This window comes from Mirounga leonina, unplaced genomic scaffold (assembly GCF_011800145.1).
Source record: "Mirounga leonina isolate KUSES-001 unplaced genomic scaffold, KU_Mleo_1.0 Mir_53, whole genome shotgun sequence".
NCBI lineage: Eukaryota > Metazoa > Chordata > Mammalia > Carnivora > Phocidae > Mirounga > Mirounga leonina.
The window spans coordinates 31,178,094-31,195,308 of NW_023270807.1; the positions used below are offsets into that span (position 1 = coordinate 31,178,094).

Here is a 17,215-nt window from a genome sequence, read left to right on the forward strand (position 1 = left end):
TCTTGCTCTGGCATTTGTGATTAGGGTGACATTAGCAAGTCACTAAATGTTCAGTTTCTTCATCTCCAAGATGGGACGATACCTTCCTCAAAACTAACTTCCATGCCTGAAAGCATCTAATAAACAGGGGCTATTATGATTATGAGGAGATCACTGATGGATGTCTTAGAAGCCTGTGCAATGCACCTACAAACTTCCCAGATGTTTTCTCATCAGGGGTTCACGCCTACGTGAACTGCATCATGGCCTGAGTTCCTTGGGAGCATTTTCTCCCTTTGTCCTGTTCAAAGGTTGTTTGGTCACCCCGTGGGGCACATTCTCTGAAGCAGAGTACCCCATAACAGGAATTTCTGCTGAATGTTTACACACCCCATCATACCAGCAGTGTTTTAGCACTATTAGCGTAAAGATGGCGGGAAGAAACCAGTGTGAGACAAATTGTATATGCCATGATGATATAGTTTCATAGAGATCCTCATTCCATCTCAGCCATCCTACCTCAGCCATTCAGCCAGACGGTGAACATGTTCAATTATGTATTTGCTTAGATTTACTTTCCTTCTCTCTCAGTGATTTTAGTTTTCTTTTTCTATTTTCATAGTCTTATTACACGTGTCTTTTATCGGTCTTATTATAGTGGTCTGGTCTTATTAAGTCATCTGATTACATATATCTCACTTTCATTTATTTTTTCATTTATTTAAGATTTTATTTATTTATTTGACAGAGAGAGCACAAGCACAAGTAGGCAGAGCAGCAGAGGGAGAGGGAGAAGCAGGCTCTCCACTGAGCGGGGAGCCCAACAGCGGACTGGATCTCAGGACCTGGGATCATGACCTGAGCCGAAGGCAGACACCTAACAGACTGAGGTACCCAGGCGCCCTCTCACATACTTTTAGAAGGAAGATAGATTAGAGATCTTACTTTGTATGTAAGATCTCATTCTTCCTGTGATTCTCTCAATTAGATCCACACACAGCAAGAAGACAGAACAACATATTATTAAGTTTTAAGAGAATTATCTTTGATTCTATGCATCTCAAGGCTGTAGATAAGCAGAGATGTAAGTAATTTCCCCTAATGTATCCCATCAGCCTCCATTTAACTATATTAAGTTGTAGTGAAGCAGATGATTGTGTTTTCCTCTAAAGACCAGGCCCCTGAGAAAGTCTTTCCCTAATCAAGAGCACCTATAAATAAGCCTGTAGCAGAGCCTCTTCAGGTCTCCTGATACAAGCAGTTGTTCAAAGTTGCTCTTTTAAGGTTTAAAAGCTAGGCCAGATAAAGGGGCACATAAAGGGTAACTTTCATAACTTTAGGAGCAGCACTATTCCCATGGAGACATACCAGGTCTGCCTTCACAAAATCAAATCAAGATGAAGAGGAGAAAAATGCCCAAAGGAGAGGTCACAAACCAAATGACCCCAGAGGCAAAGCGGGTAAGGCAGATTGGGGTGGGCGAACAGAGGGGAGCCCATGAGCCAACCCCTATTTTTGTACATAGTTCTACTAGAACAGAGCCATGGCCATTTGTGTATATATTACCGACAGCTGCTTTTTCACTACAAGGGCAGAGCTGTATAACCTCCACAGAGCCCGCAGGGCCCACAGATCCAAAAACTCTGGCCCTTTGCAGAAAAAGTTTGCTGGCCCTTAAGGTAGTAAAGAAATGCCCTGCAGTCTTTACAAGAAGAAAACTGATGTAATGAGAACTCCCCATTGGTGGTACGGAGGCAATAGGGAGGACGGGCCTGGGGCAGCTCGGCTCCAGCCAACAGCTGCCATGAGGGAAGATGCACCGGAGCCTGCAGAACCTCTGCTAATTGTCAAGGAAAGCTAGAAGCTGCATTCTGGAATAGGTCTCTCCGTTTCTACATGTTACCAACTAATTCAAATTTTTATTGAACATTTGTACAGCCAGCCTCCTGCCTAAAACCTTAAACTTAAGGGAATTTATTCTCTACTACACAACAATATTAGAAAGCAGAAGGAAAGGGGCGCCTGGGTGGCTCAGTCATTGAGAGTCTGCCTTCGGCTCAGGTCATAATCCAAGGGTCCTGGAATCGAGTCCCACATCGGGTTCCCTGCTTAGCGGGGAGTCTGCTTCTCCCTCTGCCTCTGCCATTCCCCACTGCTTGTGCTCTCTCTGTGTGTCTCTCTCTCTGACAAATGGATAAATAAAATATTTGGGGAAAAAAAAGAAAGCAGAAGGAAAGCTTTTTAGGTTTTCAGATGTGATTCCCCATCACTACACATTCCAGGAGAGGTTTTTCCCTTGCTGCCTTTATTCCAGATTCCTGCTCATCCTTTGAGGAAAGAGTTGATGAGGCCATCCTGTGTACCCTCGATTTACTTTATGTAAAGTACATCTAGTCCAATTCTCCCTTGGGCAAAGACAGCAATTGACCCTCTGGAGCTCTGGATGTCACTGTCATCATCATCATTAACACTTATAAAATATTTCCTTTTTACCATGGCCATGAACTGTGCTCATTATTGATCCTATTTTCCTCTTGTGTGAACTGAGAGTTAAGAAGGCTAAATAATCGTCCATCGTCACACAGCTAGAGGGTGTTGCAGCTAGAAACAAGGGCCCTTCCCCGCTACTCTAACCCAACCATATTTCCATACCCACTGATGAGCTAATTCTGCCGAGGTGTGTGCGCGATTGCACGTGCGCATGCCGGCACGTGTGGGTGGGAGGGTGTTTTTTGTTTAATTTTTTGCACCTGAATTGACTAGGGAGTAAAAAGAGGCACAATAACCAAGAGTAGTACTGATTCTTCTGGAGCTCTATCATAAGAAACTAAAGATATTTTTTCTGAGGTTTTGTCCTGTAGAAATGACCAGAGGAAAAAAACCCAGCCGTCACATAACAGATCATCATCAATTTCTGGTGAGTCCGCACCCTGGGCATTTACTCTCAAATGTTCTTGTTACTGTTTAGGATGTAATTTTGGGGTGACACTATGTCACAGTCCAAATCATTCAAGAAGTCCAGCAGCTGCATTAGCAAGTATCTATAAACTACCCTCCAACTCTTTAGAAGAAAATAGATCTGAAGTGTTTTCATTCTGCTTTGTCTCCCTCATGGGTGTGTTGGCTGCACTAACTAGCTAATGATTACACAGTTTTCTGAAATTTCAAAGACCTATAAAAACGTTACGGCCAAATATTTCGTTATTTTTAAAAATGAATGTCTGTGTCATTCTCTGTGCGAACACTAGAGGGTAGTCATGTTACATTGATGAAGACCAGTCCCCGCTGGAACATTCTGAAGGATCTAATACATGCCGCAGAGTGAAAGGGACTGTGTATAAAGGCCTTAAAAAACAAAACAAAACAAAAAACCTGAAAGTGATTTTCAGCATTAATTTGGTGATTTATCCATGGGTTATGTAAAATGTTTGTATGTTCCAGGGACTTCCTTACATTTCTCACCTTATGCTGAGCTTTTGTGGTGTTTGACAAAGCATATGTTTAAGGAATTGGCATAAAGCCGTTTATTTATATAAGATCCCCATAGCCAAATAAAATAGCTGCAGTGATGGAAATAGGATAAATGGCTACTGCTAAACCAGCCTAAACTGAGTGTGCCCTTGGTTTGGGGCTTGTTGGGGTTTTTTCCACTCAATATTCACAAGCAAAGCTCACCTCTGTGCAAATTTTGCATAAGAAACCTAAATAGCCCAGTTGCCTAATGTGACCCTGCACAAAGCCAGCTCTGCCCTTCTCTCCTCGTCCAAGAAGGGAAAGCTTGTCAGTTTACAAGCTACATTCCTGGTGGTCACATACATATGAGTCCTTATTGAACTGGCTTCTTCCCCCCATGAGTTTGAATGCACAGTGGAGATCAGGACCTATTATTAAATATATTTCCTTAAAATCCTCAGAGCATCAAGGAACTGGTCCCAAGTAGGCAAGTTAAGTGGCAGTAGGGCATAGAGAGTTACCCTTAATGAGACAACCCAATCAAGCGATACCACCAAAGGCCTGTGGGAAGAAACCGAAGGTGGGGGTGGGGGGTTGAGGGCATCTAAAGTCCCGGGGATCTCTAATGTGATCCACTCTGCTCTGTGAGAGAGGTGAAAAGGAATCAAGACACTAAGTGGTTATGGGACTTGCTGAAGTTATATGGCTAGAGTGGCGAAGACAAACGAATCACATTACTAGACAGTCAGCTCAACATTTTGTCTACTACATGAACCTGGACCTAGAAAGTATGAATATTTGCCTCTGCCACTTATTACCTGAGAGACCTTTGTTAGAGTAGGTGAACTTTTAAGTCTGTATTTCCTCAAACATAAACAGAGGAATACAAAATAATAATAGCTAAGTTTGCAGCATGCTGGCCATACGCCAGGCACTGTTCTAAGTGTTTCACATGTATTAACATGTACATAGATCCTCCTAAATAACTCTAGAAGGTACATGTGGTTATTAACCTTGTGATACGGAGGAGAAACCGAAGTGCTAAGAGGTGAAGCAGCTGCAAGTAAGGGACAGCCGTGTATACACCCTGCAAGCTTGGCTCCAGAGCCCATCCTTCCTAAATACCCATTCTGCCTCCCTCCGGCTGTGGGAAACACACTGGAGGATTCATGGGTACTCTTCAGACAACAGAGCACTTCAGCCAGAACGATAGTCAGCATGGCGGTTATCGTAATGATCTAGGGCCATAGGAAGCAATGTACCATTACAGGCCCAAAGGGCCGCAGGATACTTAACACTGAACAGTGAGATACGATATGGAGAGGAGACAACTAAAACCATCCATGAAGAGCAAAGGAATTCTGATAACTGATAAATAATTAATGTATTAGTTACATTTTTTTTCCAAATATATCAGATATGTTTGCTTCAGGAAGAATGATCAAATGAACTTTTTTCATCCAGGAGGATTTAAGTCCCGAATCCAAGTCCAAATTAAGGGACAACAAGGAAGGTTGCGGGATGTCCTGTTCTGCAGGATGTTTCTTTTAGGTACCAGACAAGTCCCTGCACCAAGTGCTACTGGAAGTTCCTCCAGTCCCTGAAGTCCTATTACTATTGTGTTTGTGAGAGACCAGAAACCACATTCCTAATCACATTCCAGGCTCTGCCAGGGAAATTAAAAAGCCCAGCCTCTCAGTGGACAGTGAACTCGTTCAATAATTTACTGTGAGCCAGTACTTTGCATTTATGATTTGGAGTCAGAAGTCACCCAATGTCATAGAGCTAGTAAGTGACAGAGTCAAAATTTGAACCCAGGATGTCTGAACTGTGGAGCTCCCAAATAGCCCACTTTCCCAGTACTAGCTTAAGGGGAGGAATCACCCAAAGAGCTCTTGTTTGGGGACTGATGGATTCGAGAAATTGTTAGCTAAGCATATTCATAGTGTAGACGAGAGAATGTGAGCTGACCTAAAAACCAAAGAAAACCAAAGTACCCGGCTGGCGCCTCAGGGACTGGGGGAAACATAAACCCTTTGTGCCTGTGTGCTAAAGCACTTGCGAAACTGCATGCTTTTGAAAGGTAGCCCAAACTTGTAAAATATAACCTGAAACTCAGATTTCCCACTAAATAATGTCAGTATCCTTCAAGAAATATAACCAAAGCATAAACCAAGAAGACCAGATTTCGGAGTGGTACCAGGAAGCAAGGGGGAAGGACTGGCAAAAGGCAGAAAGGAAAAGGCAAAGGACAAGTGCAGCAGTCCTGAAATAGCCCATAAATGTTTTTAACAAATCATATTTAAGTATTAAATCCAAGACCAGCTATAACAAGTTGATTTTTTCATAAGGGAGACTAGATGAGGACCAGGCAGAACTGCCAGTGATGAGCTCGTCCCGCCCTAACCACTGTGCCCACACACAAATGTCTCATGTACTAAAAAGCAAATCAGGGAAGCCCCTTTTTGGGAGAGCAAAGGCCCAAGAGCACATGTAAAGCCCTCCCAGTCAGAGTCAGCACATCTGAGTGGGTGAGTGCATGTGGGGAATAATGTGTCCCCTCACAACAGCCTGGGACACTGAACTTACAGAGCTGGGTCTGCTTCAGTCTTCTCATTTGAAACCTAAAACATGGTTTATCAACAGAGTTTTTGAAACTAAGAGTCATCAGAAATGATAATATATTTCTGATAAAGGAAAATCTTGCCAAGAATGCAAGTTGCTGGTCTGAGAACTGTTACGTGATTTGTCAACAAAATAGAAGGAGAAAGAGAAATTGTAAGGCAATGCTACAATATACAGATAAGTAAATTGTAACGGTATTTTTATCAACTTTAAACCACCTACTGCTACCACTGATAAAGGAGGAAAGCACTCAGTAAATTCTATTTCCCTTTCCTCTTCTAAACATCCATCAATGAATGTAGACTTTATCATACACTGAAATCTTCTCTTGGTCCCATGAAGCTTCAACCAGATTTTCTTTCCTTTTCCAATCATAAAAACTTCCTTTCCCAATCACGAAAATTTATCAATTTGTGAAAGCATCTTGACAGACCCATGAATCACAGCTTTAGCAAAGCAGTGTTTGAGCCATCTCCAAATGTATTCGTATTTAAAAAAAAAAAAAATTTAATGAGAAAGCAATTCCCAGGAGCAATGAAATGGATAATGAAAAAGCAGTGTTTTGGGCCGCAATTAGAGTCATGATTGAATAGGTAAGCCTCTGTCAGAATTAGAAAATGAGCATTCCTTTTTCTAAATTTCCCTACACCAAGTTTTCCAAATCCACTGTGGAAGCATGGACCACCTTTCTCTGCAGAACCTCTCACCCTGACTCTCCTCAGCTCCGGGGTTTGGGAGCCTTCCTTAGCCACCACCCCGGCAGCTGTAAGGGTTCGCTGGGAGGCTGCATGTCATTCATGCCCTCAGACCCAACTGACTTTCCACCCTGCTCTGCTGCTTCTGGGGTTGGGCTGGTAGGTCATTTCCCGGCGGATGAGTGGGTGGCAGCTTGAGCTGAGGGGACAGAGTAGCCAGTGTGTAAAGAGAGAACAGACGCCCAGTGAGCGAATCCAGGCTCTTCACACAGAGGCAACTTTGTCGCCTCAGCCAACACAGCTGTGATACCCGGCTTGTGCATGGCTCTTTGTGGTTATATGAATAGGAATGTTCAGGTTTATTTATTTTATTTATTTATTTTTTTTGGATATGGGTTTCTGGAGGGTCTGGATATTTGAAACAGGAGCTTTTAAAATAAGATTTCAGTTACTCCCTATGCAACATGAGTAGTTTGAAAACTTGGATTTTCTTGTTGCTCTTTCTGGTTAAAAATAAACGGAAAACTATCAACGAGGCTGACAATGGATAGGACCTCATTCATTCAGAATTTTCTAACGAGTGCATTGTGGCTGGACCTTGACACGATTTTTTTAAATCATCTATTCAGGAAATTAATATTTTAAGCCCTGATACTTGTTTTCTCAGGAGGAACACAGGCATCATTTACAAACCATTTGACTCTTCATTAAAGTTGCCTTGAAAAATCTGTGCCAGCCGTTATTGTTACAGGCTTAAGTAATCAAAGAGCAAATCTTTAAAATGGTATCCAATTCAGACTGCCCACTTGCTACCAATTTCTCAACCCCGTGCTGCCATATAACACACTTACCTGGGAGACCTGTAGCTCCAGGCAAGCCCTTAGGACCTCTTCCAGGAGGGCCACGTTCCCCCCTTTCTCCCAAGTCACCTGCATTTCATTAGAGAAATGTTATTTTTCTATATGTCTATAAAAAGAAAGTTCCATATTTTTAAACTTTAAGCAAATCCAGCATTGAGAAAGCAAAAGGTCATGAAATTGCCACAAACTAGGTTGTAGTAAATATGTAGCAAGGCAAAACCTCAGTCAATTATATGAAGAGATCGAAGGGGAAAAAATCTAATAATCATATTCATCAAATGATAAACAAACTAAATCAAATATCAAATGATCAACATTCAGTAAAATAAGAATCAAAAGCAACCTCCTTAACATGATAAAATATATCTACCTCAACCCAAGAGTTAGCATAATGCTGAATGGGAAACACAAGAAGCAGTTTCACTACCCATAGAACATCACAGAGATGCCCACTTTATCACTAGTGTTTGTCATTTGGTTTAAGAGTCAAAAACCTCCCTCTTTTTAAGTGGTATCAGTGTATATCTTAAATCCTTGAAAAGCAACTCAAAATCTACAACAAGCAATGAGAGAATTCAGTAAAGTAGCAAGATACAAAATTAATATATGAAAATCAGTAGTTTTCATATATACAAACAACCACCAGAACTAAGATGTAGTGAAAAAATATCCCATTTATAATAGCAATTAAATTAATAACAAGGAATAAGTTTAATCAGAAATATGCAAATCCAACATTAAAAAAATAACATTTCTAAAGGATACAAAAGGACTTGACAACTATTCTTAGGTGGAATGACATCATCACACAAAGGTGTAGTTCTCCCCAAGCTGAAGTTTCATCATGATCCCAATAAAAAGATTTTTTTTAACCGGAAAGGGGGATTCTGAAGTTTGTACAGAAAAATGCATAAACCAGAGTAGCCGTAAAAACTCCAAAAAGAAAAGCTACATGAAGGGAATTAATCCTACTGCATATTAAACCAATTAAAATGGGGTGGTACTGGTACATGAATGGATAGACCAGTGAAACAGCCCCAAAACAGGCTCCGATACATACAGGATTTTGTTTTGTAATATATGTGTCATCTTAAAGTGGGAAGCAGTCAAGTAAGTCAATAAATGGTGCTGGAAAAAGTAGGTAGCCAGCTGGGAAAAAAAATAAAGTTGAATCTGTTCCTCACAACATAATCCAGGATACATTACAAGTGGATCAAATATTTAAATGAAATTTAAGAATCAGAAGAAAACAAGGGAAAATTATTTTATAACTTCAGATTTGAGCTGGCCTTTCTGCTATGATTCAAAATATGAAGAAGAGTTCCTAAAATCAATACAAAAAGGTCAACAACAATAAAAAAAAAAGAATATATAAGCAAGAAAGTTGCTAAAAGGAAACAAAAATAGCTCTGAAATATATGAAAAATTCCTCAACTTCACTCTCACATCAAAATACACAGAAATTAAAAAATAACATGAAAGCTACTTTGAACTGTAAGATAGGCAAAAATTCCAAAGTTGAATCAAACCTATGCTAGCAGGTCTGTGGAAAAACACATTATTACATATTGCTAATAAGACTGCAAATTGGGACAGTCTCTTGGAGGATAATTTAACAGTGTCTATCAAAATTACAAATGGCAGTACCATTTTACCTGGCAATTCCACTTCCAGGAATTTATCATAGAAAGAGGTTATGTTGATATTTACACAAAAATGAAATAGTGTTTTCCACGGCAGCCTTGCCGTAATGGCAGAAGACTGGACACTAAATGCCCACGAGAGGCTTAAATGCACTATGCTATTTCCGCAGAATGGCATACTATGCAGCTAGGAAGAACCAGGAAGCTCTTTGAAACGATCTCAAGACCGATTGTTCAGTGAAAAAAACGCAAGGTCCAGATCATTACTAAAGGGCAAAAAGACTTGTTTCTAAAAGGCTGTAGGGAATGTATGTAACCATATATTGTACCTCATCACTGGTAAGGATACGTAGGAAACTCATAAAAGTGATTACCTAATGGGAAGGATAAAGGAATCTAGGCAGATAGGAGACCGGGGTGGTGGGAGAAAAACTCTTCGCTAAATATCTTTTCGTATATTTTTAAATTCTCAAACACTGTAAATTTAGTGTCACTGAAAGTAAATTAATGAATTTTCAAAATTTAAAATGTGCTAACACAAGTGCCTACATTTCACTTGTGACTCATTATTTACAGGGAATGTGCTTTGGATTACAACCAACCATGTGTATTTGCAAGACAGTTGATTGAATTTGGGGATTCAGAAGCCACAGAACCAAGTTTCATTAATTATCCTGGCTCCTGCAGAGAAACCCAGAAACTTGGCCTCATTAACAAAGTGCCCTAATACCTAGTCAACTGCTCCTAGATGACATTTATGGCTCCTAATAGAAGACATTATTCTACTATCCCATTGGTATAGTATTATGTTATTATCCTACTACTCTTTCAGAAGATTCAGTGGCATTTTGCAAGATTCTATACATAATCATTTTTTCCAAACATTTGTCTCGGCCCAACTTTATTCAATATTAAGTCAAGTTTGTTATAATTTAAAAAACAAAAGCATGCATGCCAAAATAGCAAAAAAAAAAATCTCTATGAAGTGAATGTTTAAATAGTCACCGTACTTTGATGTTGGCTGTGAATGTCCTTGTATGAATATTTTTATCATGAATCAACTATATTTTTAAAACAATTTTAAAATTATATAAATACTGCATAAGGATATAGAGCTCAAGTTGAACTCATACATAAGCTGTTTTTTTTATCCTCCTCATCAATATGGCCTTACTATATTAGGAAGATACGACAATTAGCATTTTAAAAACTAACAACTTAAGCGCTCTTGTTAACTTAGCAATTTAAATGTCATATCCCTGTAATTCTGGAGGCTAGCAACGAGAAGAGAACCAATAAATGTGCCACATTTTCTGAAGACAGGAGATGAAGATTATAAATTGAAATGTAACTTTCACGCAGACAGTGAAAGTTAAACACATTCTGGCATGAAGCCACATCCCCTTTAAAATGTCGCTTGCAAGGAAGAAGACTGCTGTCTTGGTGCTGATGCTGCCCTGTGGATGTCGGTCGTAGAAACACAATTTTTAGGTGGGCTCCAGGACAGAGGTGCGTGGCAGCAGACAGAGCTGCGGCCGGGCTCTGGGATCCCCAGGGTCCATCCGCTTCTTCAAACCCTGATCATGTCTTCTTTTGACATGTCTGAAAACTGGCTCAGGGAACTAAAGTCCACTTTTATTCGCTAGCCTACTGTGTGGAAAAATAGAGCGAGCTTGTAAAATGAGCTTTAGATAAGGTAAAAAGGGAAATGTGCAGTGTAAGTAGCAAAACAGCTCCCTCTGAATGGAGTGGCTAAAACTAAAGAAATTCTCATTGCTCCGTAGTTGCAGTTTATTTCATTTATTTGAAAGCTATAACTGATACTCCAACCCCATGCAAGCAGATTAATACCGAAAAAAAGTGTTACAGTAATGACGTGTATTTTCTCATGCCATCACTTACATATCGACACATCCGTCTGACTCACTAAAGTATCAAAAAATTGATATATAGCCTTACTCAAAGGGATTTAAAATTAATCCAAACCATCAACATTTAAAAATAGTATTTATGACACAAAAGACTAATACTAAACAAAGTGAACATAAAGCCAATTAGGTATCTCTCGTGTTTCTGCTTGAGTATACATATAAAATGTACATGCAGCATGGGTCTTGGCCCTGTTTGTATAATATTGCACAGAACATGTCAATGAAAAACAAAAAAAAATATATAAATATGATTTAAGATTTGAGTATGATTTCTGGCATCTACAAACTCCTACTGAAAATGTTTCACTGTGTTTTGCAGACCAGTTTTATAGGAAAAAAATTATTTTATTAGACATAGTTTGAACTGCTAAAAGCTTTAGTAAAATTTATTTGTTCATTATTTATGTAGTAATTTCCTTGGGAAAAGACTCTTAAAGTAATATGGTGAGCAAGACTCAGACTACCCCTTTATTAGGCATGGGAAAAAGGCAACAGGTGACACTGAAATACATCTCTTCTCAAACTGGCTGAACATTTAAGTTTCAAATGCTGGAGTATTTGTTCTCCAGGAAGAACTGATCTGTAACCTTTGACTAGTGGGACATTATATGTTTTCAATTAAATATTACTGTTATAATGTATGTGGTAGAACAAGAAAGGTCAAGTCCGATTACCTGGAATCATACATTTCCAAATTTGTGACAGCACTCATTTAAATCCAAGGATAGTACTCCTTTCTTCCCACACCCCAAATTTCAAGAAGTAAAACAGAGGAGATGCTGCTTTAAAAGAACCCAGTGATAATAAAGGGATGGAGGAGGGTGGGCAGAAAAAGTCCTTTAGAGAAAAGAAAAAAAGACTATATCTTTTCTAGATTATGGACTATGTCATAAATACTGAAGAAGCATTAGGGGGAAGTCCCTTATACAATCAAACTATGCTTGATGAATAAACTCTGTGCCAGGGGCATTTTCCGGGTTCCAAATACAGAAATATATTTTTCTCCCCTTCAAAATAAGGTTCATCTGCTAGATCCAAGTCAGCCCAACATAGCCACTGAAAATTTAGTGCTGCTAGGAGCTTCCCAGGAAGCTTCCTGAACATTTCACCTTTGTTTCCTATTGTTCCCAACCCTGGTTGTATATTAAAATCACATGGGAATGTTTTTAAATCCTGCTGCTCAGACCTATTAAGTCAAAATCTCTGGGAATGGGATTGAGCTGTGGACAGTGTTTAAAGCTCCCCAGATGATTCCACGGTGCTCCCCAGGCTGAGAAACACGGCTTTAGGCAGTCTCTACCAGCATAGTAAGTAGACATGGACGTTCTTTCTTCTTAGAACATGAAATGGGACTTCAGGCAAGTTCTCTTACTAACTCAAAGTTAAGTTCTGCCCCACGTATGGAGACTTCCTTTTAGCCAAAGAAAACAGAGGGCTGTGATTTCTATAGCCCCTACAAGGTGTTCCTTTTCAGCAGGAAAATGGGTGACTGCTTTACATGGTGCATTTAGCAGCATCAGATTCATCTGGAGGCTTGTTAGAAAACAGACTGCTGGGCCCCACCTGCAGAGTCTCGGATCAGTGGGACCGGAGCGGGCTGGGGAATCTGTATCCCAGACAGGGTCCCTGGTGGTGCAGACACTCCAGCCTCCAGGTACCGGCTCTCTCGGAACCACTGTCTGAAGGGAACTAACAAGAAGGACTGAGGAGTCACGGTGGGCTCTGGTGCCACAGAAACAAGGACGTCAACAACCCACTCGAGGCAGCAGAGTTTCTTAGAAATTGTGAACAGAATGAAGGGGGACTAAGCACAGAGGGAGGACCTACTCGTGAGTTCCTGAACCAGGAGCTAAAATCAGGACAAAGATGGGTGGCGATGTGATCCTTTCAAAGAAAATACTCGGTTCTCTTTAAGATGAGCTCTGAGCTCTCTCCATATTTGATTTCGTCCAGCCTCTGAGAGCTTGGAAATTGGGCCAGCCTCACAAGAGACTCCAATTAGTGCTCATTTTTTCACATACGGCAATGCACATGCCAAAAAAAACAAAAAACAAATATAATTAACAAAATTGTTTCAGCTGAAAGTGAAGTTAGCCAAATACATCAGCAATTCATTTATAGATCCAAAATGGCAGCTTGCTTGGCCTCTGACCCTTCACACCACAATATTTATCCCTAATTGGAGCACCACCATTAAAAAAAAAAAAAAAAGCCCCTCTCTTGTTTCTGAAGCCCCACATCTTTCTGAAGCTCCCTAGAGAACTGTCAGTCACTCGCCAAGATATAGAAAGTCCTTTTTGTTTAGCGCTCTCTGTAAATGATCCAGGACACACACCCACCCCACGCTGACATACTCACCTCAACTAGTAAACACCATCTGAGGCAACCAGTCCTTCCGCAGGTCCTGCTGAATACCTAACACACTCACAACACTTTTTTTTTTTTTTGGCAAAACACTTGCTTTCAATAAAAGGGGAAGAAACAAACTTTCTCACATTCCCTCACATGTTAAAGAAGGAAAAAAGTTCGATTGTACTTCTGAGCTGAAAAAAATCCATCAAAACTAAATATCCAATGTCACTTTTTCAAAGAAGAGGGAGGCAACCTCAATTCATAGAATTTATGTCTTCTGACCTGCTAACAAATGTTATTAGTTTAAGTAACGGATACAAACGTTCTAAGGCTGGCTGCCATCTTAGAAGAGCTCCGCAATGATTTTCGAGTCTCAAAAAAAAGGCTGAATGATCCTTTACGAGATCCTAGTTATTTTGAACTATGATTGAGGCAGAGGGTAACTGGAAAAGATCAGTACTGAAAATCAAGGGACCTTAATTCTAGGTTTTGGTCTCTTGTTACCACACAGCAAGGTCAAGAGGATGTCGTATAATAGTTTTTTGATCTTTCCCATCATCACGGTACAAGAGAATGATACGTCTCCTTGTCTCAAAGGATATCTGGAGCTTGGCAGGATGTGTGGATACATCTGAAAAAGGACGAGCAAAATGGCTTACCTTTAGGCCCCCTCAAACCAAGAGCACCAGGGGGGCCTTTAATGCCTGGGAGGCCACGAAGTCCCATCTGGCCTGGGAACCCATTCTCTCCAGGTGGTCCCGGAGGACCGGGGGGTCCAGGCCTCCCAGGGAGGCCAGATGCCCCTGAGTCTGGTCGCTTGAGACTAGCAGCCATCTCAGCAAGATGCTCTAAAAGATAATAAACAAAACAGTCCAGAGAAGTCAGAAACATGAAAGTGATTCAAATGAAAAAAAAAGGGGGGGGGTATTCAAGTGTCCTTTTTTCTAAATGTGTCACCAGAGCTTCAAAATTCGTGGTGGGAAGTGAATAGAGTTAGATCATCTTTCCATGGACTTTCTGCCAAGAAGCTTCCCTGGTGCTGTTTTATTCAGCTCTTTTGGGATATATTTGGTCCTGCTGTTGTGAGACAAGGGCAGGGGGATAACACACACACACACACACACACAGCAAAGCTTTCAGGTGAGTAGTGTTCTAAAAGGATGAGTCTGTCACCTGAGTCCCAGCTGGTTATCTGAAAACCCATGACGGGAAGAAAATGAGTTTCTTAACAGAGGGAGAAGTGGATGTCCCAAAGCTTTTTAAAAGCCAAGGACATTGTCCAGAATTAGTATTGAGAGAGCATTTGAGACCTAGCCCCACATTTTCAGTCTGAAGATATTAAGTGACCTAAAATATCCTGAGCATTCACAACTTCTTAAAAATTCCCCTCTCAAAAGTTTTTTCATGCTTGGAATAGACAACAGACATTAAAAATAGCCCGCTTCTTGGGAATGTTCACAGTCTGTCTTAAAAATTAATAACTGTGTGGGCTTTTTCAGGAACCATTAAATAGATTAAGAATCATCCACTGAAACCATGAAGAGCAAGAAACCTTTCCTATGGAAATACTCTAAGGGAAATATGCCAGTGTAATATTTTTTAAAGGTGTGAAGGAGATTATGAATTGGAAACAAATTTCTAACGAACACTTTAAAATTGTTTAAATGTGAGCATTCTAGTTTGCCTTATGTAAGAGTTAGCATAAAATTATAATTTTCTAGGGATATAACGTTTAAAATTGAAATATCCTTTCAAGATTAAATGTCTGCCATAAAGAGACTTATATTGGCTTTCAAATATAGAAGTGACAATTTCATTCTGGAAAACTCTACAAGTCTACCAGACAAATTAGACTATCTCATGAGCTTGCAAAAGAAGAGTATTTATCATGACGGAATTGGTTCCAACTAGAATAAGGTAATTATTTGTTAGAAGGCCCCAAAGTTACAGGATCTCCCCAGTTCCTGTCTCCCCAATTTCTTCCTTTTCTATGTGATTTTAGAACTAGACCAATTCTAAAACAGCTATATAGCAATTGCTATAGCTAATGAATTTAGATAAAGGTTAACAAATGTAAAAATATATCACCCATTTTGGTAAAATACTAGTTATTGGTTTTCTACATACATGATACATGAGTAGAGATAATGTCCTTATGCTTCTTATGGGCATGAAGACTGTCAGTTACTTCACATATAAGCTACAGAGAGAGCCAGGGTCAGTGCCAGGGACACACTAAGTGGTAGGATGTTAAGGAGGGGAAAGATACCTGAGAATCTGTGTTCCAAAGGGGGGGGGGGGAGCTTGTGTGTGTTTGTGTGTGTGCTTTCTTGTAAATTAACCTCCTTGGCAAAAAACAAAACCAAGAACAAAAATAGGCTAACCCAGGGGCGCCTGGGTGGCTCAGTTGGTTAAGCGTCTGACTCTTGGTTTTGGCTCAGGTCGTGATCTCAGGGTTGTGATCTCAGGATCATGAGATGAGTGCCATGCTGGGCTCCCTGCTCAGTGGGGAGTCTGCTTAAGACTTTCTCTCCCTTTCCCCCTGCCCCTTCCCCCCACTGGCTCGTGTGCTCACTCTCTTTCTCTCTCTCTCTCTCTCTAAAATAAATAAATCTTAAAAAAAAAATGGGCTAACCTATAAAGATAAAAATTTTCTTTGAGGCTATAAGCTATTCTGTGGCCAAAAAATTAGATAAAACAATTAATATAATATTATTCAAAATCTCCCACACCTTTAAAGCACACCAAAAGTCAAGACTATGATTTATTTACCTTGCATGACTCTCATGCAAACCTGCTTAATGTGCTGATCTGTCGGTGCTCTACCCTGAGACAGGGGGAAAAAAAAAAAAAGATGGTTTATACACAGAACCATAAAGAAGACATTGTTAAATGGTAACCTGACAGACTCAGCAAGTGGCCAGGTGGCTGGATTTACAGGAGAACTCTCCCACACTGCTGAGGAGCTGGTGTCTGGGCTAGCCTGGCTCCCAGCCCCCTTCCTGGGGCTGTGAGCTGGAGTCTCCAAAGGGAAACCCCAGAGACTGCCCACCACTCACTGGAAGGCCCTGGATGCCAGGCAGGCCGGTGGCACCCTGCTCTCCCTGCACGCCTCGTGGTCCAGGGGGTCCTCTTGGTCCTTCAACGCCAGGAAGCCCCCGACTTCCTTCGGGCCCCCTCAAGCCGGGTTCCCCAGGGTTACCCACCTAGAACAAAATGGCACATTATAAAACCAGGGCTATCCACAAGTCATGTGTCTGCTTAATATTAATACAAGACTTACGTGAAATTTGGGGTTTGCTTACATTCTGTCTCCCAAGAGATGTTTGCTCAGAGGTTACAAATTCTCAAGGTAAAGACACAGAATGCCACAGTCTCTGAGAATTCCAGTTCAAGTAAAGTTTTTCAAAATCTTTCTTTTTGGTATAGTTACTATTTCAAAATGTTAATTGAAATAATGCATTTTTAAACTACATTCCTTATACTTTAAGCCACTTCCTAAGAACAAGTTCATTTTTAACAAGACTTGTGCACTTTTTCTGGCCACAAAAAGGCCACTGAGTTCATACAAGACATGTTACTTTGTATATCACCAATACAGAAAGCATAAAATAAAGATATTTCCAAGGACATAAGTTATTTAGCTTTGTAACACTCAGGAGAATTTGAAGCAGATG

At 40.4% G+C, this 17,215-nt stretch overlaps 1 protein-coding gene across 1 annotated transcript in view; it reads right to left on the minus strand.

The window, feature by feature from the left end:
• The window catches only part of COL9A1 (collagen type IX alpha 1 chain), an 87,040-nt gene that overhangs the window by 1,524 nt on the left and 68,301 nt on the right, over positions 1-17,215 (minus strand). Inside the window, exons 34-37 of the mRNA XM_034990906.1 lie at positions 16,598-16,744; positions 16,311-16,365; positions 14,198-14,386; positions 7,604-7,681 (exon numbers count right to left, since the gene is read on the minus strand). Of these exons, the coding sequence (XP_034846797.1) occupies positions 7,604-7,681; positions 14,198-14,386; positions 16,311-16,365; positions 16,598-16,744 (469 nt within the window). The remainder of the gene's footprint in view (positions 1-7,603; positions 7,682-14,197; positions 14,387-16,310; positions 16,366-16,597; positions 16,745-17,215) is intronic.